Source organism: Anas acuta, chromosome 1, assembly GCF_963932015.1.
Source record: "Anas acuta chromosome 1, bAnaAcu1.1, whole genome shotgun sequence".
NCBI classification, from domain to species: Eukaryota; Metazoa; Chordata; class Aves; order Anseriformes; family Anatidae; genus Anas; species Anas acuta.
The window spans coordinates 80041554-80066294 of record NC_088979.1 but is presented as its reverse complement, the minus strand read 5'-3'; the positions used below and the strand labels follow the sequence as shown (position 1 = coordinate 80066294).

Sequence of the window (24741 nt, the reverse complement as noted above, 5' to 3'; positions counted from 1 at the left end):
ACCCCCACACTTCTAAATTTCATTTCATGTAAAACTAAAAGAAGATACCAAATTTCTCCTTGTGTGCTCATTAGAGAAGACCAGTATTAATTTCAGAACAACAGTTGATCTGAAGAAAATAATGCTCCAAAAATATGCAAGTCCTTGCTGTGAAAGTTTACTCTACGCCTCTGACACTAACGGCAGGATAAAGCCTGCACAGGTAGCTACAAATCTCTTTAATCTTATTAAATGTTCTCCATCACCTAACGTGCACAGCAGCCTGTTTTTATTGTTGTTGTTTTCCTGCAGATGTGTGGTTATTGGTTTTGTTATATCAGCTGGTTACCTAAGAAACTGAGACATTTTACAGAACATATTAATCCTTTCAGGGTCTGCAAATACTAGATTCACCCGAAACTGTTATCTCCTACTGATACTGCTGACAAAGTAATCATAGTACTTGTAAGCCTGTTCCTGGATACCTAGGTAGGGATCAGGAAATTGTAAACTGCTCTGAAAGGGGGTTGGTAAATATTTTAAATCTCTTGAGTGATTAAAAAATGTCTTGGAGAGGCTATTAAGCTCTGAAGCTGTGTTTGCTTTACACTTGGAAATAAACATTTTGGTTTGTTCTAAGTGACATTTTGCAGTAAAAAGTAAATTCTAAACTTACAAAACCAGCAGGGTAAAGTGAGGTAAAAATTATTGTGTTCTGTTCAATAATAATAAGGAACTGAAAATATATTTAATCACTGTTTTTTTCTTACTCATGAGATTGATATATATTTGACCACATACAAGCTTTATGACAGCTGTTTTTTTTTTCATTTTTTCTCCAAACTGAAGAATTTTATTTAAGAAAAAAATACAAATACATTTTGCCCTTTTATTTTTCTTGTAGTTCTAAGTCCTCATATTAATCTCTACCACTCTTTTGTCTGAAGTGGAATTGACCTGGCTTCTCCTGTACTCGGTCAGTATTGTCAAATACTGATTCTGGATCCTCTGGATTCAAGAATACAAATCCCACTCACAGCTCAGTGAGCTATTAGCCAGACTTCTGCAAATCATCAGCATTTTCAGAAACAATCACTTAAACAAACATTGTTTCTTACTGGAATATCAGCAGAGTCTGCCTACTTACACAGGGAAGAATCAAGTGAGATGACACTTTTTCTCACAGAGGAATTCTGAGCTTAAATCAGTTCTTAGCTGAGCTAGAAGTAGTGTCCCATGAAAAAATAATACATTTGTTTTTATCAACGAACCAACACTCATATATCAGTGTAAATAAAGTAAAATCTTTATATAGCAATGATGGATGTGCTTATAAGATAGACGGGGATAATATTATTGTATTACCTTGCAGTTGCTGTTTCAGATCTGAACTCATTTATTTTATTCTTTGTATTTGATTTCAGAAGAAATAATGCGGGTGACAGGGAGAAGGCACTGCAAGTCATGCTTCAAGTCCTGCAGACATGTGATCACCCTGCTCCAGATATGTTTTGCTTATGTGGGAGGATCTACAAGGATATGTTTCTCGATTCTGACTGTAAAGATACCAATAGTCGAGATCATGCCATTGAATGGTAACAGAAAAAAAATATATATGTGTTTAAAAACTTCTTCAGACTTTTATGGTTATGAAAAGCTGTATGAATTAGAAATTCAAATGTTCTTTGTTTCCTTGTTTTTAATAGCCCAATTTGAGTAAATGATTTACTAAGCACCAGATATTTGGATACATTTCCTTGCTTCTCTTTGTAGACTATTATGAATATAGAGTGATATACCCACTGTTTTGCAGAAAAAATAGACAATTAATCTGCTTCAAGGCCAAAATGAAGTGCAAGTGAGGTCATGGGACTTACACTGGTCCTCTGTGCAAGGATGGTTTCCACCTTGGAGCCCTAGGAAATGCAAAGATCTACCTGTGTATAAGGAACAATATTGATGAACTACATTATGAATTTTCTTAAGACATGCTCTCACTATCATACTGTTTGTGTGTTTGTTTATATAATCATACAAGCTACTGCTGAGTACAAAAAAACGAGCAATGTGGGTTTGAATTGTAATTGTAAAAATATCTGTCTGTCTCTGTTTCTCTCATTTTTCCCCCAAATCACCTCAATGTGATTAGTGCAACGTGGATGGGTGGTAGTGAATTTACAGACTTCAGATCAATCTCTTGATGCTACATCACCTAGTGGCATGTATTCAGCCTTTGTCAGTTGTATCTCAGTTACTTCTAATGAATATAAAGCTTTAAAACAAAGGACTAGGAGCCTTTTTGTAAAACTTGAACTAACACTTTTATTGCTTTTCTCATATGAACAGAAATTGCGTTCTATTGCATTTAAGAATTTTGCAGTAACCAGTTTAAGTTTTATTTTCGCAAAATTACAGAAGATGGCAGGTCATAATACTAAGCAAGTTTTTCTTTCTCACTTAAGACAAAGAGCTGCTTTATTCCAAGTGCTCTTTTTAAGGTGTCATAGGAACTAACTAGCCATAAAGTCCTTCCAGTAAATAAATAGCTTAAAAGAGATACCAAAACTTTGCACTATTTCTGTTCTCTTGTGCAGTGAGATGTGAGCTCTGACTTTTCTCTGCAGGTATCGCAAAGGATTTGAACTCCAGTCAACTCTGTATTCTGGAATTAACCTTGCAGTTTTGCTACTTGTTGCAGGACAACAATTTGAAAGCTCAATGGAACTGAGAAAAATAGGTAGGCATCCAAACACACTGCAACAGACATATTTTCTGACCCTCTCTTTATGCAGAAAAAAAAATGTTTATAGAAAATACAATGAAAAGGGCTCAAGGGTTGAGATATGGACAGGGAGATTACTCCACAATTATAATCATGGATAGAACAGTCTCAACATATGGAGTTTAATGTAATTTATTACCTATTCCTGAAAAGCAAGACCAGTGAGAAACTAAAAGCAAACTACAAACACCTTCCCCTCCATCCATGGGGCTTTCCATGTGCCGCAGCCTCCTCCAGGCCACATCCACCTGCTCCACCGGGGGCTCCTCCACCCATGGGGGGGCTGCAGCGTGGAGATCTGCTCCATGTGGGACCCATGGGCTGCAGGGGGACAGCCTGCTCCACCAGGGGCCTCTCCACAGGCTGCAGGGGAACTGCTGCTGCCTCTCTGCAGCACCTCCTGCCCTCCTGCTGCACTCACCTGGGGGCTGCAGGGCTGCTTCTCACTCCTCGCTCTCCCAGCTGCTATTGTGCCACGGTATTATTTTTGCTTTTCTTTTTCTGAATTCTGCTCTCCCAGAGGCACAACCAACATCACTTATTGGTTCAGCTCAGCAGAGGCAGATCCCTTCTGGAGCTGGCTGAAACTGGCCTTTATCTGACATGGTGCAGCTGCTGGACTCTTCACAGAGGCCACCCCTGCAGAACCCCTGCTACCAAAACCTTGCCACGTAAACCCAATACAACAGCACAAGAGATATTTCAGCACCACGTGTGGTGGGAGTTCTGGCTGTTTGAACCATATTGGGATTGTTATTTTCTGGCTTAGCGTCTGTACTGAGCAATATTGTGTGGTGGACCCTTGTACCTCTTTGTTTTTATCATTAATGCTGAATCACCAATCACTATTTTTATCACTATTGCTGAAGTCTTATTAGACTTTTGCTGATAGATTTATCAGTATTTTACTGATAGAAAATGTTTCAATTGAAATTTTACAGGTGTACGACTAAACAGCTTACTGGGAAGAAAAGGAAGCCTAGAAAAAATGAACAATTACTGGGACGTGGGACAATTCTTCAGTGTGAGCATGCTGGCTAACGATGTTAGTAAAGCAGTACAAGCAGCAGAGAAACTTTTTAAGCTGAAACCTCCAGTATGGTATGTAGTAGAAGGCTATAGCGCAAGTACCCAGCTCTGGGAAATACAAAAAGTAAAACCGTTTTGTAGACGCTTGGATAACTTAATTGGATTTTTCCATCTCGGATTTTTTGTAACTCTGACTTCATACTCTGTTCTTTTATTCTGGGAAAGAAAGTATGAGGAAGGGAAATTGTAAGAAATTAACTATCATTGTTGTTTTTAGATCCCATTCAAGTGTGTTTTATAGTAAAGAACTTAGAAATTAGTGATAGTTCCTTGTTAAACAGTGCTTTTCAGTTTAGATAGCTGTTGTTCTGTCCTCTGCCATCTTCTAGCTCATAATATCTTGTCTAACCACCATGTAACTACTCATGTAACTGTACCTTTTTGCAATAAGATGTTGTTCATGAATGTCCAAATGAGTTTATGCCTCGAATTCTAGACTAAATTAGCTATTCTTCCAGAAATATGTAAAAATCAGCACAAACATTTCCATCATGGTAGCTTTTAGAGTACATTTAATTTTGCTTTGGATTACATTTGAAATTAATTTTTTTCATTGTGTAAGCCAGTTAAGTGTTCTTAGAATCTAGTCAAATTCTGTTTTCTCTCTGTTAACTCACTAATTCAATACATTCTAGGTACTTGAAATCATTAGTTCAGAATCTGATGTTAATTCAGCGTTTCAAGAAACTCACCATAGAACATTCTCCTAGACAAGAAAGATTGACTTTCTGGCTAGATATAATTTTTGAGGCAACGAAAGAAACAACTAATGGACTGAGATTTCCAGTAAGATGTTATGTCCAAACAAATTTTCTTTGTCTTATGTTTCTGGATAGGATATAACCAGAATTGGAAGACTCTAAACACAATAATTACATGCTTAACTGTCTGTTATTTCATTGCATGAACAAAACTCCTATATTCAGTTAATCTTTCATTTTTAAAAAACATTTAACCCAGCACCCTAAAATCATTCTAAGAAATACTTCAAAGTCTCCTAACATAAATAATTATCATACTGTTTAGCTGTACACAGGAACACAATCTTTTCCTGCCCTGCCTTCTCTTTTTCTTTCCCCCTGGAAATTTTTTAGGCCTTTGTGATTATGCATTGTCTATACCAGAGCATTAGTTTTGTTTCTAAATATGCTGTCGTGTACTGGCTCCTGTTTTATTAAGGAAAAATGTTATCTCTCTCCAGGTTTTGGTGATAGAACCAACTAAAGTATACCAGCCTGCATATGTTTCAATCAACAATGAAGCAGATGAAAGATCTCTTTCTTTGTGGCACGTCTCTCCCACTGAAATGGTAAAAACTACCAGCAGATGCATTTCATGTATTCTGATTCATTGTGATTAAGTCACTTTTTCACATGTAGATTTTTGGAGTGCTTTATAGTCATTTAAAGTCTGCTATGTTTCTGAGAAACACAAGTCTCAATTTCTTTCTTGTGTCAATGTGAAAATTGACTTTTCACAAGGAAAAGAAAAAGGGAAGTATTAGGATTAGAACTCAGGTGCTTTTGACCTGAGTCACTTGACTGTGACTCTTAGAAGTGCTTGGGTTATTTGTTTTTCTCATATTTCTCATTAGAATCATGTGTTTTTATTGGAATGGAGCTCAAAGCTAGATAAAATTAAAGACCAGTACTGTGTAGATTTTTTTAAAGACTTCTTTAGAATTTTTAAAGTTTCAATAGTTATAATATTAGAAACTAGAAAAAAATGGCAGCCTAGGACAAATAAATGTCAAGAGATTAAATATTTGGTGTCTTGAATTATTGGAGATTACAAGATTAGGAAAAAAGTATGAACAGTATAATCTCTTAAGAATTTGAAAGAATTTCAGTTTCACATTGGAAAGTATTTGACCACCCCTTAATGTCAGAACAATGGAGGTGGAGGATAGACTAAAAATGTGGAGAGACAAAGCATGGAAGAGAGGCATATTAGAGCAACAATCATATAGTTACCAGGATCTGTGAATGTCTTTTCAAGAATAACATACTACTTACTGCTTTGAGTGAATGTAACGTGACATAACTATGCTTTATGGAACAAATTCTTGGTCGATATTTGGTGATGCTAAATATAATGCAGCTACTGGAGATTTAACTGGAGATTTATGGAGGGCTATATTCCTAGGCATAAATTGTCCTTCCTTTGTTTTGCTCCATGCATGCTACCTGAGCCATACCTGTTGGCTCAATACCTTTTAGGAAGAAGTATGAAGTTTTCTTTCCCTCTGAGACTAGATAAGAGTAGGTCTTAGTCTGCTTTACATGAAAAAATGATGGCTTGAGTCAAAACATAATGTTTGGTAAATTGTACTTCAAGTTTTGTTATTCAAATTTAATTTTGCATGAGAAATTTTCCCATTACTTTCATCCTGCACTGTTTGTATTCATTTTTCTTCAAATAAGTGAAACAGCAACATATGGTCTTTCTCTGACCTATATATCAATCTCATGTGCAAGTTGAAGAAAAGAAGAAAGGAAAGAAGGAAGAAAGAATGGAAGAGATATGCTAGAAAAACTTTATTTTGCTCACCATGCTGACTTTGTTTTCAATATTAAGTTTAAACAGTGTCTGTATTAATCTGATACAGCTTTGTTCTTCACAGAAACAGATTCATGAATGGAATTTTACAGCTTCTTCCATAAGGGGAATAAGGTTGGTATGTCTGAAAACAGTTTTTTTTTTAATGTATGTTTTATGTTTTCCTTAAGTGGGAAATCTGAATTCTGCCTTAAATCTCTGCTTTGCAGAGATTACCTAGTATAAAAGTTTCTTCTGTCCAGCCTGGCTTGAAATGTCAACAGAGAAGGGTTTGCCTTTCCATGCATGGTCAGAGCTGTATGTTTCTCATAAGAATACTCATCTAATTTGTGTCTCTGTAGTCTCTTGTAGAGTTCCTATTTTCAATTACGTAGTTGCTTTTTTAAACTTGAGCTAAGCTTTTATACATTTTCCAAAGTTGGGCTACTTTGCTGGCAGAAAAATTAGAGTGAATCAGGAGAGAAAACAAAATGAAACCTACCTGTACAGCCTGGCTGTGCCTATGGTGTTCTTGTTCTCTGTCCGCATTTTGCAGGCTGTAGCTTAGAACCGGAGTAACTTTAAGCACATGGAACATGAGATGGGCCTTTGCCTTCTGCTTGAGTTTGTGAGTCACTGTGTTGGTGGGTCAGTCCTTTCCAGGGACATAAATAGCTCTTGGCTCGGTCCACTTATGTAAGTGCATAAGCTTAAGTGCTGGAAAAACTTTATAACTGAAGTACAAGCATAAATTTACATACTTAATGAGTTCTGTAGTTCTCAAAGCAGAGTTTTTCTGGGCCTCAGTTTTGACAATAAGCACCTAAATTTAAATATTTAAATTTAAATAAGTCCCAAGTTTGTCTTCTGTGAACTTGAATACCATTCTTAAGCTAATTAGCTTAATGAAAGATATCTGAATATGGTTAGTGGTAATTGCTATGAAAGCCTGTAATTGGGGATTTGGACATAGGTTCTACCATACCTTCGCTATTTGTGATGTTTTATTTTGCTACTGCAGTGCAGTGTGAGTGGATGTGAAGTTACCATTATTAAAGACTGTGGAGCTGACTGAGCATAACTCAGCATAACATTTCTGTAACACATTAATCACCTTCAGTCAACACATCACACAAATTAATCATGTCTGAGAAAGATAACTACTCATTAAAGGGAGACAAGCAATTCATTTGCTTTGATTCTTAATCTCTCCTGGGGATTACAAAGTTTAAAGAAGCAATCCTTTTATATTTAGTGGATCTGAATGTTTGCTTTGTATATGACAGCTTACAATCGTAATAATTTTGAAATTGCATTTATTTTAGTGTAAAAAAAAAAGGTTGTGGTTTTGATTAACTTATACTCCGTCTAAACCCTGATGTTGTATTTATGCTACCCAGTTCATCTTACATACTGCACATATAACACTGTTTATAATAAAGTATTTAGTTACTGTCTTGTCTATCCTGTATTTGTTCATGGAAGGATCATCTTGCTTTGCCACTTAGTTCTCAGGTCAGGTATGTGCTAATCTGCCTTGCTAGACTAGGAATTGCTATATCAGAACCAAGTTACAGAATGACATAGTATATTTTCAAATATTTCTGAAAAAAAATCTTCTGGCAAAATTCTAATTTTTTTGGAACAAGTCATTGTAGCCCCAAACAATGCTACAGCAAATTGGTCTTACAACATTATGCACCTTTACTATAGTCTATTGTCATGTATTTTAACTGGCTTAACACAGGTTGGGAAAGATCTGAAAGAGTTTGATTAGTCAGATCAGGAAAGAATCAAATTATTTTATTCATTTTATGCACAAAAATAATGACAGTACCTTAGCAATCATAACTTGGTATTTATGCAGAATGATACTGAAGTGTTTGGAATTATAAGAGGTTCATTCCTAGATTTATTTTCATATTGATATTATGTTTTATGGCCTCTTCGCTTTTAGCTTCAATGCATTTAGATGGGCTAGATATAACACTGGAAAGACACAATATGCAATAAATAATCACTTTGTCAGAATTATTGCTACAGTTTGGAGTAAATATTGGTCAACTTGTTTCTTACCATTAAGGCCATAAGAATATATAATGTGAACGATCTGCTACACTGTATTTTGCTGTTCAGTCTTACTATAAGAGTAATGGAAGTATAAAAATATGAAATATTTGTCAGGCTTAAAAGAAAAGCTTTCCTGATAGCTGGATTGGTGTCAAAGTGATTCACTTTCCATAGAGGTATAGGAAAATACCAAGAAACCCGATGGAACTGTGTAAAAATGGAAGGGGAGAAGAGCAACAAAGAAACCTGAAAACACTTCAGATAAATCAGTATTTTACCAAAATAAGCAGTAGCTAAGTTATTCAGCAAACTGTGGGTAGGAATTTAGACTCTAGGATATACAAATAAATTCACAATATCTAAATGTAGTGAAAACAAATATAATTGTAAACAGCCTCTCTGAAGTCATGAACTATGAAAAAGAAGTCTGTTAAGAGTTCTTAATAAAAACAAACAAACACTTTCTCCTTGCTCTGTTTCTTCTAATGGTTACATCCAAAATAATCCCTTTTTAATGTTAATTTTTACAGTATTTCCAAGTTCGATGAACGATGTTGTTTTCTTTATGTCCATGACAACTCTGATGATTTTCAAATCTACTTTTCTACAGAAAACCAATGTAGTAGGTGAGTTCCATTTGTATGGGTATTGCATGCAAAGTCTGTCCTGAATATAATTAGTTTAGTAAAGGATGAAAGCTGACAATTTTGCTCAAGAAAATAATTGTTTTCTTTTACTTTCTTAATTTATTTTTCTTGATTAAAAATCAATGAACTAAATTCAGTAATATATAAGATTATGAGAGCAATGTCCCATTACAGCTGGTTCTGGTCAGTTTAAGTTAAAATAGCTTATTCTGATTTATAGCTATTATCCATTTTTTCTGTCTCTTGGCCATGTCACTTAAGGGACTACATTGATTTAGATTCCCTTATGTGCCTGTTCAGTTTGATTTAGGTAAGAACAACTAGATGTACTGGAAATTCGAGCTTGTGTTGTGTCATGGATACCTGTTATGGTTTGCCATGCGTTCAGATATTTTCTGATAATCATTATATTGCCTCTGAACAGTAGGAATGCTAACTGAATTTCTCAGACCTAAATCTTTACAAACCGGATTCTTTCTGGGGACTAATGTTTGGCATATGGGCCTTCTGAATGAAGTAGGAGCAATCTGTTAATACCCAGTATTTGAGGATTGATTGTATATTTACTTTTCTTACAATAATTATTATGTATTACACAGAATAAATTAAGATTAAAGAAAATTATTAACTCTATGGTGTGCAGAGCTTAAAAGATAGGAAATACCAACGTTATTTTTACCTGTTCGTTAATTTGGCATCACAGTTTGTGAAGCATTGTCACTTTTTTTTATGCCTTTTTAAGTGCTCAGCAGGAGTCTGTCCCAGAAATGTGTCTCTGTTAGTCAATGAAACAGGTGTAATGAATGTCTAATGTTCACTTTTAATGATTTCTAACCATTTGTTATGGAATTTGGAAAACAAAACAAGAGTTAGCAGTTCACACAAGGGACTACAGGAAAACGTGGTCTTGTGCTTAAGGTTTTCCATCCCAGAGAACTAGATGAAATCAGTTAAAATTTTGTTTTTCAAAATGTTACTTGCTTTGTGTTGTTGTCTTTCTAGATGCCTGTCTAGAATGACCAAATCCGATTTTCAGAAATAGTATGGAATGATACTTGCAACCAAAGTCCATGGGAACATTTAAATTAAGCTGAAAGTAATAGAATTCTCATCACAACCCAGAAAAAGAACCACCAAATGTAATGTCATGAATGCACTACTGCACTGAATCAGTGAAAATCAATACTTAATTTTTGAGTATCTTAACTTTTTCCCTAGTTACATTTGTAAAGACAAGGCCGTATTAAACACCTTCCATGAAAGTGTACAGCAAAAATATTTGTTGGATGTACCAAGGTTTTAATATGCAATTACGATAAAAAAAAAAAAAAGATTCTGATATATCAAATAAAATTTTATAAATAGTTAAGCTTTTCAAAGTGTACTTGATGTTCTTCCTCATTTTAAGTATGGCAAAAGTAAATAATGAAAAAAGCCCATGTCTGAATACGTTATTCAGTTTGTTTATTTGCTTGTACGTAAAGCCCACGTTGTGAAGAATCTGTTTAATCTCTTCCTGAAAGGATATCTTTCTTTGATCCTGTGCTATTTATTGCTCTTTTAGATTCTGTGGGTTGGTGAAGGAAATTTTGTCGGATGCAGTTGGCAGTACTTTGGAACTAGAAGGGGAAATAGATGGAGACACATTGGAGGTATGTCAAAAATAAAAGATCTAATAACTTTGAGACATTTTCTCCAGTTCCTGTGTACTTTCATATTGGCGTACTGGAAAAATAATAAATAAAATTTAAATTCCTTTATTACATATGAAATTTCAACTCTTACAAACTGTTTATATACAAGAGCTGCATTCATGTGAAAAAAAAACACTTGTTTTTAATGAAATGAGAATTTAATTAAATGAATGTAACTACATTAGCACTGTAAACCATAAATCCCAGAAGACGTGTTTTACTGATATTGTATTTACACTGCAAACAATCTATGGATAAGAATCATCTATATCAGGTGGCTCAAGTGGATAAAAAAGATACAAAACGAAATAAATTCAAGGAAGAAGACATTTAGCAAAGGGACTTTGTTTTTTCTAACCAATATCTGATACTATTACAACTCCAGGTAAGTTCATTTGACAGGCTTTTTGTGTCACAGTTATTTGAGATATTTAGGATTAGATTGTGCTTTTGATTCATCACTGAAATGTACATGCTAGGAACCTAGCTGATGTAGCCTTTCTTTATAATCATTACAGAGAAAAAAACTTGGAAAGGATTAGTTAGCTCTTAGGTAGGCTCAGGTTACGGTAGGTGAATCTTCCTAAGACAAACTTTTCACCTCCATACAGATGTTTGCATCTGTAGCAGCAATTACTCTGTGCTTCTGTTTGCACTAAACTCTGAAAACCCACCAGAAAAAGTAGGTTCTACCTTTTAATTTGCGGTCAAGAAAATGCAGTCAATCCAACTGATAAGTGTAAAAGCCCTGCTGTGGTTTGTTTGAGCTAGGTATCTTTCTGACTTTCCTATTCCAGCAATAGTTTTTTGTTTACAATTCAGAGCCTTTACAATGGTGAACTGTTTGTAGTAGCTGAGGCTTCAGAAGAGGATCAAGAAACCAGATGGCCCTCTACTGTACTGTTGAATCTAATTACATACTGTGGAGAAGAAGAGTTTTTGCACTAAAATGTATGTATAATGATCAGAGAGTTCTCAAGTGAAAAGGACAAGATACACACATCTGTTAAGTCCATCTTGATACATACATCTGTGGATCAGATACTATAGGATCAGAAAGACTATATAGAATCATAGAATATCCTGAGTTGGAAGGGACCCTTAAGGATCATCAAGTCCAACTCTTGACATATTACATTACATAGTTGTGAGCTTCGCTAATAGCGGGAAAGCCTCCAAACACCACAGTCTATTCAGCTGTATAATAATTTCTCAGAGGAAGGGAGTTCACCATGGCTTGAGTCTTAAAAACTGAACTGGGAAAAGCACTTGTGAATGCACAGCAGGAGACAATCCTGCATCAATCAATGACATATGGAGAAATCACTAGAGAAATAAATTTTAGATCCTTAAGCTGAATCATTTTATATGTCTTGATGTTTTCAGAATTATCACCTTGTTCTTACTGTCTTAGGTCAGGAAATTATGACAGAAATCAAGGTATGCAGAGGAGGATTAGTTTAAGTCTCCTAATGCCTTTCTGCAACCTGAGATCTTACTTTTAAAAAGATACCACATGGAAAATACAGCTTTGTATGTTCTTGGTGGTCTTGACAAGCACAGATAAATCAGAAATTCTTACCGTTATTAAAACAGCTGTTAGTATTTGAGGAAGGGAAAAAATAACCTTGAGCACAATTTGGGGGAAGAAGACCTGATTTCATTTAGAATTCCTGTGAAAATGTCCCGAGGGGATGTATATTTTACATTGCAGTGTTCTTTGAAAGCAACTCAGTTTAGTTCTACAAATAAAAAGGATTTGGAAGGTGAGTGTGTTTGGCAGTTCTTTCTACCTTAGGATATTTGTTTCTGGATATTGAGATTGAAGAAGTTCTTATCACTTTCAGAGTCCCTGCTGTACCCCAATGCTGTTCACATACTCAGACTTTTGGAATGAGCAATGATTTGTTCAAATTTTTTGTGGCTGCTGGAGAGGAGGCAAATGTCAAATGACATCTAATGTATATAGTCTATTAAAATGTCTGCCAACTAGCACTGAACTACGAATCTCAATAATTTTCATGTATCATGTCCCAGATTAGAGAACATAGGCTTCTCTACAGTAATTATAGAGTTGGCATTGGATTAGTCTGTTGCAGATAGGATTGCTGTCAATCTTAAATTCTGCAATGTGACTGCTGTCTTTTTTCTGCACAGTTTTATGTCATATGATAGCTGTGAAAGATGGATATGCTACTACCAAAGAACTTGACAAATTTTACATATGGTGTTTTGGGTCAGTTGTGCCTATCATACACCAAGATAACGTTATGAACCATGAAGTGCTGAAACATGGAAAATGAAACTGTGCTAAAGCTATGCTAACTTAATTTTAGTTCCAATGAGCAGAGTATGTTGTTAGGATAAATGACAGTTTTTCTTCAGCTCCTTCCATGTAGTGGCCTGAAACATAGCATGTTTTCTGAGAAGAGAGAGGGAATTTCAGTGACTCAAGGACATTGCAATACCAGTACTGCAAAGCAGATTTGGAAGGTGCTTCACAGAATCACAGGAAGGTTAGGGATGGCAGGGCCCTCTGGGCTCACCTGCTCCAAGCCCTGCCCAAGCAGGGACACCCAGAGCAGGCTGCCCAGGCCCATCTCCAGGTGGCTTTTGAAGATCTCCGAGGAGGGAGACCCCACAGCCTCTTTATCACTCACATAGCAAAAAAGTGTTTCCTTCACTTCAAGGTGTTAGATCTCAAGGTTACCTGCCATTTAAAAAGATTTCTGGATAGGGAACTCACATACAGCCACAGAAGACAATATGCAGTTTTCCTATATGGGTCATCCTTCTGGACTTGGGGAGGTAGAAAAAGTCTGTGGAAACCCTGGCATTTAATTACCCTTTCAGGAGATGGGCTTTTTTTTTTTTTTTGGTCTTTTTTTCTTTTGGAGAAAACTTCATAATTAGGGGAATGTCAGAAATGAATTTTGCTGTAGCTAAGCTCAAATGAGTATATAGGGTCTTAAAACAGTGTCCATCCAAATTGGCATAATAAGAATGTCAATTTTATTTATTTTTTTAACCATAGATTTCATACATATGTTCCATACATTTACATGTTCTGAGGGCTCTGTCAGCAGTTCTCAGATATGACATCTGAGCTGTCTTTTGATAGCATTGTTTCATTGAATTTTGTTTACAGCTGTGTTCCTTGTTTGGGTGAATGCATTTGGAAGTTGGTTAGGGAAGATTGTTTTATAGAGCAAGTAACATGGGAATTTTGAAAGCTGTATAATGCACCAGGCTGGTGGGTAACCTTCTACAACTGTACTGCAGTAACTACTCTGCACTGTACTCAGAGTAGTAAATAACTGCTAAAGCTCTCTGTAATCTTACATTATTAATTAAAATTTGTGTACTACTTTGTTTATCTTTTCTGCTTGCAGTATGAATACGATTACGATGAGAATGGTGAGAGGGTAGTTCTAGGAAAAGGTACTTATGGAATAGTCTATGCTGGAAGAGACCTTAGCAATCAGGTCCGAATAGCCATCAAAGAAATACCTGAGAGAGACAGCAGGTAAGAGCAAGCTAATTGCCATATATACGCATTGCTAACAAAGCTGTAGTTGTTTGCTGAAATTTTTGTTCTTCATAACAAGTATTTCTATGTAGTTAGTTTATAATATCCCAGTAAACAAGCATGCAATTTTTATTTCCTTCTGGTATTCAACAGTACCCTTGTGAGAATGACGACTTTAGAAAAAAATAATTCATTTTTAAAGTTGCAGTTTTATCTCATTTGTACTGTTTTCACGGAGGAGGAAAAGGATAAAAGGAGTTTCCAAGGCAAAGCTGGTACTACAGAATGATGCAGAAGAGACGTATGTGTAAATACATTCTTTGAGGGCATGTTTCTCCTCCTAGGTTCCTCTGAGATCTACCTCTGTACTCCTCAGTAGGCAGCCAGTCACACTGCATTTTGAATGTCATGGAAGACTGCGAATTTACTGAGAATTGGATCAATACCCCTAAAACCCATTGTTTGCAAAAGAGCATTTAACCATAGCCTAGAACCTTTTCCCATATCATGAGTTACTCCTTGTTTTGTGTGTGTGTGTTATTTTTTGATTATTTGTTTTCAACAGATATTCTCAACCTCTTCACGAAGAGATAGCACTGCATAAATATTTAAAGCATCGGAACATTGTCCAGTATCTTGGATCTGTTTCAGAAGATGGTTACATTAAGATTTTTATGGAGCAGGTGCCAGGAGGTCTGTATCATTCTGAGCTTAGTCCCTCAAAGAAACCAAAAGCAGTTGGGATGTTAAACTTAGTGGAAGGCAAAATGTACACTTAATGGGTTTGTGCACTGTGATTGGCTTTTCTATTGAGATGTTAACTACCAGTGGCATTCTTTGCATGTAAAGCAGAGATTTGAAGCATACAAGTCCAAGTACCCTCTCCCCCTCCTGTAATATTAAAAATCTAGAGAAGGGTCTTTAAAAAAAAGTCACTTAATGTTTGGTGTCCAATACGCTTGTGATAAAATAGTGGCATTTAAGCTGTACATTCCTTTTAGCCTGAACACCTAGATGAAAAATGGAACTTTTAAGATAGCTTTCAGTTGAGCAGTAATTCTGATTGAGCAAACTGAATATTATTTTCTACCTGCTGCATCCAAACACTGCTTTTTCTTAGACGAATTGGAGATAAAAGTGGTATGCTTCCATTGATCATAAATTCCAGTTTTGTTCCACAAGTCTTTTATACATTTTTAGATGTGAAGTCCCTCTATATTCTCCCTAGGTTATTCTCCCACCTCTCTTTTGCTATTTGCTGTTCAATGTTGAGCATATGTCAAGATGAGTTCTTGTAAGAATGTAATTTGCAAAATCAAAACAGAAATAAGAAAAACAGGGAAAACAAAAAACAAACAAAACAAACAAACAAAAAAACAACCGCAGGTTTCCTATGGAAGATCCAAACACCAGGTTCAAAGTGTAAATAAATTAACCTGGGGCATTCAGGATAGGAAGTTGTTTTTTGAAATCGTGTGACCTTCTCACCTAAAAGCTTTGATTTTTTTTCCTGTTTAGCTTTGACACTTTGACATGTATGACATGCTGATACGATGAGCTTAAATCAACACTTAGACTTGTTTTTCTACACTTGTTAAAAATATCAGCTGTTGCTGTTTACCTACCTTTTTTCTCCCCACCCTATTAATATATGCACAGTGGAGTGTGCTGTGATTAGTTGCTAATGTCAGGATATCATGGAACCAATTCTGTTATTTTGAACTCTGCAACCAGTCTTAAAAAGAAACCAGATGTTCAGATTATGCAAGATTCTTTCAGCTAACCTCAGTTTAGAGAGCTGTTGGTGTAGACTTAAAAATCCCTTTATCTGAGTTTTTCTGGCACAAAGTAGACCGCTGCACTTAGTTTAATATGGACAGATGTAGAAAGACTGTTTATTTTGCTTCACAATTAAACTTATTTAAAGTTATTTAAGAAAAGATTAGATACGTTACAGGTAGGGGAATTGTAGATGACCTGTCTCTTACTCTGACTGTCCATTAGTTGGTTGTTTTGAGGAACATTCTTTCCTCTGTCTTAAATATTTTCAGAAGTCAGTGCTTAAATTAAGCTTAATCTGGCCTTAAATGTTTAATATTAATCTTGGGGTTTTGCTATCTTGCTACACTTTCTTCTTAAATCATGTAGGCAGCCTCTCGGCTCTCCTGAGATCTAAGTGGGGCCCAATGAAAGAACCCACAATTAAATTTTACACCAAGCAGATTCTGGAAGGCCTTAAGTATCTCCATGAGAACCAGATTGTACACAGAGATATAAAGGTAAATTTTCTTCTCTTGTTTGCTCTTCATTTTATTTACTTCGGTTAGTTTTACTCTAAGCTGAAGTAGAATTTCTGATAGTATTTCATGGAAGCTTAAAAGAAAAGAATAAAACAACTCCTCCCTGGTGCTCTTGGAAAATTCCTTTGCAGACAGGTATATTACAAAGATAACCACAAACCTGTAGGAGTACTGAGATTTTGATTTGGAATCTGTACTCGTGTCTCACCCAACCCCTCCACCCTATGCCCTCTCCTCTCTCTCTCATCCAAACCACAGGGGGACAATGTTCTGGTGAACACCTACAGTGGCGTGGTAAAGATCTCTGATTTTGGTACTTCCAAACGGCTGGCAGGAATCAATCCATGCACTGAAACATTTACAGGTAAGACTGGTTGAACAGAGTTTGTAAGGGTGTTCTTAGTGGAAATTCTTCCTTAGGATCTAGGTCTGGATCCAGGATAGCTTTGGAGTTCGAGCCAAGGTGCTCTTTGAATTTGTGGTGAAAATAGGATTAGGTCTCTTTATTTTCAGAGAAAAGTGAATGGAAGAGTGATCACCACAAACACAGTCTATCTTTCTTCTTTATTAACGTTACTTAGTTCCTTTTATTTATTAATTTTAATAAATTACTTAAATGTGATGTGGTAGTAGTGTTTATTCTAAGTGTTTTTCATTCAGTAGCAGTTGACCTGTTGCAAATACATCTGGAAACACTGGAGTAAAACAATTTTTTCATTTAATAATCCTTGTAGCAGTAACTCATGCATGCACGCTTTTATTTTTTATTTTTATTTTTTATTTTTTATTTTTTATTTTTTATTTTTTATTTTTTTTAAAGCCTGCCTAAATGTGCAGCAAACCAAACACAAGCTTTCAAGTACTTTCAGTTTTGAGATATTAAATTTAAAACCCAGCCAACTGGCCCATGTGGTGTTATCACCAGGAAAGAGCTGTTTAGATGAAAATAGTAGGCAGGCATATTAGAGAAAAGTTTCCTTACACAACAAAATAGCAAAAGCTTGCAACATTCCAGGAAAACAAAACTTGCTGAGTAACAGCTGAAATTCCAGACTGAAAAAATGACAAAATGGTCACATACTAAATTCACTTATTAGTGGAAAATAAAAGTAACATGATGTTTCCTCTTGTGATGTGTCCATAAGTGTAAGCTAGTACCACAAATCACAAGTCTGTTATTGGCCTGCAATTTAAGAATGGAAAATGATCCATTGACACAGACATCCTGTGGAAGATAGAAGAAAACAACCAAGGCTTCTTTTTATCTGTCTGGTGGTAGTTCTGCAGTTCCTCCAGCTTTCTTACAAAGGAAGCCATGACCATAAAATTATGAATGTTCTGAAAAGATAAGTAAAAAACTGTTTAGAAAATTAAGTTATTAGGAAAGCTTGTGAATTGGAAATTGGCCTAAAATTACGTCCTAATCTTAACAAGACACATGTCATCTGCCTGATAAGATCAACATCTTATTGGGAGAAGACATTTGAAATGAATTTGAATGAATTTCTGCAAAGGTTTAATGATTCTAATTAGAATCAAGGTATATTAGGAGTCCTTTAAAGAGAATAAATACATGTTATTTGTACAGCTTGGAATCACAAATGCAGCATTTGAATGTTTTGTTTACAGTGAAGAGCTGTGAGAAGCAATCTCTTCAGCTCATAGCTGTTGCAACAGAGAAATGACAATAGCTGGTTAAGCGCTGGCTTCTGAAGCATTTCTTTAAGAAGTTCCATCATATTTTTCAACCTACTTATTTAACAAATATATTTTTAATGAATAATCTTCCTTATGCAATGGGATGAATGATTCTCAAATGCATACAGATATCCAGAAAAGAATATTTTCAGTTTTTGCCTGCAACATCTGTCTTTGCCATTATTTTTAGACTGGTTCCATGAAGGTATACTCCATGGGAAAGAGGTTCACTACCAAGTGGTGTGGTGTATAGCAGCACAGCGCTTCTCATTTCTACAGGATATTGTGGGGACTATAAGTATATAAAGGGGTTCAGTAAGGCAAAAGATGAAGTCATGGCAGAAGATCCTTTTGTGGTTATTAAAAACAATGATCCAAAAGTTAATTTTGGCCCTGGAAGTCACGGTGGCTGATTACTATTATGGCTGTGGCAGACACTAGAGGAAAATCACTGTGTCCTTGCCTGTGTTTTATGTACTCTTGAGTGGATTTTCAGCAACGGATTGCTGTTAGTGGTGATACATGGAGACATGGTATCTAATGGAAAGTCACCACACTGTAATACAGTGAGGACTCTTTGGACTCTTCTTTGTTCTCCTGTATGTTTGCTGTCCTGCTTGTGCCTTAGAGGGTAATTTACCATAAGAAGAAATGTTTTACTTAAGTTCTCAGTTTGGATTTAAAATGAGTAGGCAGGGAGATATGGCCAGGAAGGGCTTAAAAGTTCTCGTGATCTTTTTTTTTTTTTTTTTAAAGTTTCTTAATTCACAGAATTATCTAGGTTGAAAGAGACCTCCAAGATCACCCAGTCCAACATCTGACCTGACACTAACAAGTCCTCCACTAAACCATATCACTGAGCTCTACATCTAAACATCTTTTAAAGACATCCAGGGATGGTGACTCCACCACTTCCCTGGGCAGCACATTCCAGTGCCTATACTCAGTACATAAACTTTACAGATTTCAGGCATTTTGCAATACAATCCAGATGATTCAAGGGTCAGACTTCTTGTGGTTTAAACATTATATTCCTCCATTCAAGACATTCAGCCTGAAGGCAAAGCCGTGGCTTGAACTGTTGTTCTACAGCAATCATGTTTAATGAGCATACTAATACCCCATCCCTTTTATCTTCACCAGACGTCCTTTACTTAATTGTTCACAGCTTTACCACAGTGTAATTTCATTGCTTTCTTAAGTAGAAAAATAATTTAATTTAAAGATGTTATAAAAGATCCAGCAGGAATTAATGTGGAAAAAATACTCTAGTGTTTGAAACAAGGAGGGTGTTTATAGGTTTCCTTTGGTAGTGTGGGTGACTTCTTGTAAAATTCTCTTGTTAGCTGGTTTAATATGTGACTGAGTATCAGTGATTCCAGACTTGGTTCCATTTATTTACTGTTTTTTGTTTATCAGTATTATAACTGGTTTTACAGTCAGATTGTCTAAAAGCAAACTTTGGAGACATTCCGATTCCTCCATTAACAGCCAACTGCAGGGCCTTATTTTACCAACATGTATAACTTTAGAAGTTTCAATAGATTTTTCTTTTTTTTTTTTTTTTTTTCTCTCTCTGGATGTCAAAAATCCCAAGGATATCAAAAAGACTTCTTTGAACTGCAATTTTTGATGGGTTCCTTTATTTTTGTAGTTATCATATAATTGATAATACCTTGATTACAACCAGTATTCTCTTTGTATAAAAAATCAGATTCAAAAAACAATGAAAAAAAGTTTTATCTGTATCATCTTACATGTACAAAATAAGCTTTATAAACTAAGTTTTTGAAATTCCCTATCCCTAGTTTGCAATACCAATATTTTTTTCCAGATATTTTTCCTTTGGTGGTACTGTCCCAACTCCTTTATTTTTATGAGACCTTTTTCTTTGCAGAAAAAATATATTCATCTACTTGTGAGGGTATTGTATGTTTCAAAAAAAACATTAAGTTGAGTAACTGCTTGGACACATAGGGATTTGTTGTTGTTGAGATTTTACCTTATTTGCATTATGTAGTTTTGCCTTATCATCATCATTACAGGTATTTCCTGCAGATGTTGATTTGTTTTTAAGCTACTAAGTCCTTATTGACTAAATCTTGCTTCACCAGTAATATTAAAGAACAAATTCTCTGATAGGAAAAACAAATTACACCTACATTGAAATAGAGACCTGTGAATTGCCAGTATGAAAAGAAATTACTATCAAAGCAAATATTACTAATAATTATCACCCTAAAAATACCTATCATGCGGTTTGTATATTACAATGAATGAAATTACATCTTATTCTGTTTATAGTGAAAAACTGACAAATTTTATTTTTGAAAAATTTGTAAAAAGCAAGCATGTTTACCCCTTCTGCTTGTCCCGTTGTTTCAGGCTTTCAGTTCTTTCCGTTTCTTTTCAGTTCTTTCATTGTGTCTTGTGGCTGTCTTTCCAGAGGCACTTCACAAGGTTGGGAACCTCTAATTAGTTTCCCAAAGCAAGTCTTCTACTGCTTGTGTGGGCATATTTTCAGGGGCCCATTTGACTCTGGAGGAGCTGTTTCCTACCAGTGCTGATGCTTTGAGATCACGGTATGATGTCAGTGGCCAAGAATTTCACACAAGTTTTTCCTGAAGACGTTTGCCCCTGCTTCTAAGAAAGCACCACAACACAGCTTTCTGAGAACAGACCGTGCTTACAAAACAATGATAATTAGAGCTGTGCATGTCCCTAGTTTAACAGAAAAATGACATTTCCCCACTTCTAACACTTCTAACCACCAGGCCATTTGCATTCTTTCTGTTATACTTCTACTTTCCAGTATAGAACTGTATTTTTTCCCCATGAAGTTGTTTTTCTTCCAGCTTTCTTCTCTCTAGCAGTAGCTGTCTTACTCTTAAAGATCCCATCTTCAGGCCTTCCATCTCTATCACAAGATGCTGTCCTGCACCGAGGCAGAATTTGACATTTTTTGTATTGCTTAGTGGTGTGTTTATTCTCTTTATTAAAAAATGAAGAACATAAAACTTGACAGTCCTTTTTGTCCTGCCTAGGAACATTGCAGTACATGGCTCCAGAAATCATTGATAAAGGACCACGAGGATACGGTGCACCAGCTGATATCTGGTCACTGGGTTGTACCATTATTGAAATGGCAACAGGCAAACCTCCATTTCATGAGCTAGGGGAGCCTCAAGCAGCAATGTTCAAAGTAAGTACTTTCTCTTTTTTTTCTTCTTTTTTTTTTCTTTTCTTTTTTTTACTGCCCAGTTTATGAATTTTCAACTACTACTTTAATTGTTTAATATTAATTGGTAGTAACCTTTTCTTATATGGACTGTTTTGCACAAAGCCACGGTCTGTCCTGTATTCTTAATTCCGTCTGAAGGATTCTCTGCTCAAAGTTGTGTTGCTCTAGGGGGCAATAATTCATTTTTGTGTTGGAAATAGGTCATGACTCAGAGCAGCAACCTGAAAGATGAGTGAAGATTTATGAAAACTAATATTGTCTAACTTCTTACTTCTGTCATCTCCTACTCTTGATTAATGATTTCCTTCTTGGCAACCAGAGTCTCCAATTATGACAACCAAGTTCTTGCTGCTGCTTTAAGTCTTTTTTTGTAAGCCTTCCTCCCAGAGGGTCTGTTTGCCATATCTTTCAAAGGCCCAGTCTCTGCAAGGTGATAGAAAGCTCTGGTGGAAGAGGGTGGTCTAATTTTCCAGGATTTCTTACAATGGGCAATATATTATCTCCTAAACCTAGCAAACTACTTTAAATTATGGATATTGTTAAGTGGCTTTTCCTTGGTATGCAGTTAAAAGTCACAGTGTGAACATTAGTGTAAATTATTACTGCTGCCATGGTAGCAAAATCAAAAATTTATCAATATGGATAGTAAGCTGGGGCTGCAATTCACCGTGCTTCATACTAGGCCTGTGGGTTGTCCCATGCACCAAAGCTAAAAGGGAAGGAAAGGGATAGTTACAGTTTTTGACATAGTTGTTCCAGCAGTGTAATGGACTGTTCTGGCTTTTGTTTAAGTGTTTAAGGGCACCTGGCACCACAGTGCCATCAGCTTGTGACATAGCTGAAGCTGGCTGCGTGAGCCTGCCTCCCGAGTGCACAAAGAGGAGCTGACCACGCAGAAGGGCATGTCAAGAGGAGTCGTCACAGCCCAGCGAGCAGCTGGCTCTCGTCTCTCTGTGCCCGAAGCAAAAGTCTTGCTGGGCTGGCATTTTGAAATGGTGAAACTCTATACCACATTTATAAAGCACCGTCCAAAATGTACATGGGACTTTGCAAATCAGATAAAAATGCTTCATCGGGAAGGGTAGATGCATAGATCCAACTATGGATGTGCCCAGCAGGGCACTACATAAATTTAATTATTTATTAAATACATCAATTTAATTGCAGAGGTTAGCAAGTTGCATCTATTTAAAAGAGTTACCTGCAGTTCTTGGTCAGGATATAATGAGTTTTGAATGTGCTTAGCATTCTGGTTTGGAATGGCTTAATGCATTATCAGCATTTTACATTCTGCACTGTCACTTGAAAGCAAGTGCAGCTTGCTTGCACTGCTCAGCATTTTTTTGCTTCAGCTTGCATTGAAGCAGAACCACTATTGTAAGAGCGTAAGTGCCCCAGCATGTTAGCGCAGCTGTATAATGAGATTATTTAAACAAATGTTCATTTTAGCAAGCTGCTGGCACTTGTTTAACTGCTGGGCTACTATCTCCCTTGTGGCCTCTATCTTTCTGCTTGGTCTCCAGCACCTGCTTTACGTAAAGATGCTGAGTCTACAAGACAGACACCTGCCATACAGTGCATGCACTACACAGCTCGCACCTCGAGACATTTACATGAGGTTGGCATTAGAGCAAGAAGGCAGTGAAGGAGCTGGAGAAATCACTAGGGAGCAACCTGGACAAGTACATTTTTCATTACTTTGTAGGGTGTGTATGTGTCGATAAACCTTTGGGCATCATGTGATTTTCATTACCTGACACTGAATGCCTGCAGAAGACATCTGGCCCAAAGTGCCTGGGGTGGTGACAAGGTCTGGCAAGGTCGTTGTCAGCATTTGTACAAGGAAATTTGGCAGCAGCTGGAGCAGAACAGGTGCAAGCCCAGGCAGCAAGGCAGTTGGCACTAAAGGAGGAAGTTATTCCTGTTCCAGGGCACAAATGTGCTGGAGGAGATCAGCAACTGAGAGACAACACTGCAGTGGGGTGATGGGAAGCGTGTGCTACCTCAAGAGGGACAACACTTGGCTAGGGTGAGAAGCAGCATCTTAAGCACTTGGTGTGGATAATGTCCAAGTCCCGAGAATGTCTGGAGGTAGATGGTTGGGTACATCTGTACCTTGACGTTTGTGTAACACAGAGGGCATCCAGGCCGTGTTTACAATGAAGTAACACGGGATCAGAACCTCGTCACTTCACTGCTGTGTGGGTACCTGGACCTCTGCTTTTCCCATTTGCAGTCACTGAGGTTGTGACAGGTCATACTAAGAAAGCTTTGGCCCGTGCTCTCCTTGCAGTTTGGTTAAAATAATTTGCATTTGTGTTTTACTTGCAGGTTGGGATGTTTAAGATTCATCCTGAAATTCCAGAATCGCTGTCCACTGAAGCAAGGGCCTTTATTTTGCTCTGTTTTGAACCCGATCCTTGTAAGCGTGTTACAGCATCTGATTTGCTCAGAGATTACTTCCTGAAACAAGTAAACAAGGGCAAGAAAAGCAGAATTGCATTCAAGCCTTCAGGTAATTATCAGTCAAATGCAAGTCAACAACGTTATTAAGGGTTATATAAAAGATTGGAGCCATTAAGCACTTCATTTTACTACAGACTTCTCTTGTGCCAAGAAATCAGCAGGAACTCAACAGTTGAAAGTGCCTGTGATTTGTAATTACATGTATTTTGTGAGAATTGTTTAATTTTGGCGTCTTGCTTATTTTGCATTTTTTCTTGCTGAAAACTCCCAGCCACGTTCTTCCTTCCACCAAAAATAAATGGCCCATTTATAGTAAATTGAAATTAGAAAAATGACGTTCAGTAAAGAATTTCCAAAGCAGCTCTACATTTTAGATTCACAATGATGTACATTTCAGAGATCTGGGTTTTATAGAGGAGGTCCTTGGCACCCGAAAATTTGTCTGTCAGGTGTCAACATGGCTCAGCATTTTCAGACTTGATATGTAACTTGGAAATGCAATGAAGTATCTGTTCTGGGGGTTGATTTGTTTTATCCACTTAGCTTGTGTCCCCCCACTCCCGCAGTGTATCAGCCACTTTCTTAATGATAAGCAATTCTTAATACAGACCTGCCAAATAAATCCCAAGCATTTGAAGGAACCGTCCATTTAAAAACAAGCAAAACCATTGATCTTTTCGCTGTCTGCACACACACACACACGCATGT

At 36.5% G+C, this 24741-nt stretch overlaps 1 protein-coding gene across 2 annotated transcripts in view; it reads left to right on the top strand.

Annotated features, from left to right (window-relative positions):
- MAP3K15 (mitogen-activated protein kinase kinase kinase 15) overlaps positions 1 to 24741 on the top strand; it is an 82456-nt gene that overhangs the window by 49633 nt on the left and 8082 nt on the right. For both annotated transcript variants that reach the window (XM_068684198.1, XM_068684207.1), the window contains 14 exons: positions 1404 to 1574; positions 2604 to 2716; positions 3703 to 3862; positions 4486 to 4636; positions 5052 to 5159; positions 6474 to 6523; positions 8989 to 9084; positions 10670 to 10757; positions 14192 to 14325; positions 14894 to 15021; positions 16477 to 16607; positions 16887 to 16992; positions 21371 to 21528; positions 23899 to 24082. In XM_068684198.1, the coding sequence (XP_068540299.1) occupies positions 1404 to 1574; positions 2604 to 2716; positions 3703 to 3862; positions 4486 to 4636; positions 5052 to 5159; positions 6474 to 6523; positions 8989 to 9084; positions 10670 to 10757; positions 14192 to 14325; positions 14894 to 15021; positions 16477 to 16607; positions 16887 to 16992; positions 21371 to 21528; positions 23899 to 24082 (1778 nt within the window). The remainder of the gene's footprint in view (positions 1 to 1403; positions 1575 to 2603; positions 2717 to 3702; positions 3863 to 4485; positions 4637 to 5051; positions 5160 to 6473; positions 6524 to 8988; positions 9085 to 10669; positions 10758 to 14191; positions 14326 to 14893; positions 15022 to 16476; positions 16608 to 16886; positions 16993 to 21370; positions 21529 to 23898; positions 24083 to 24741) is intronic.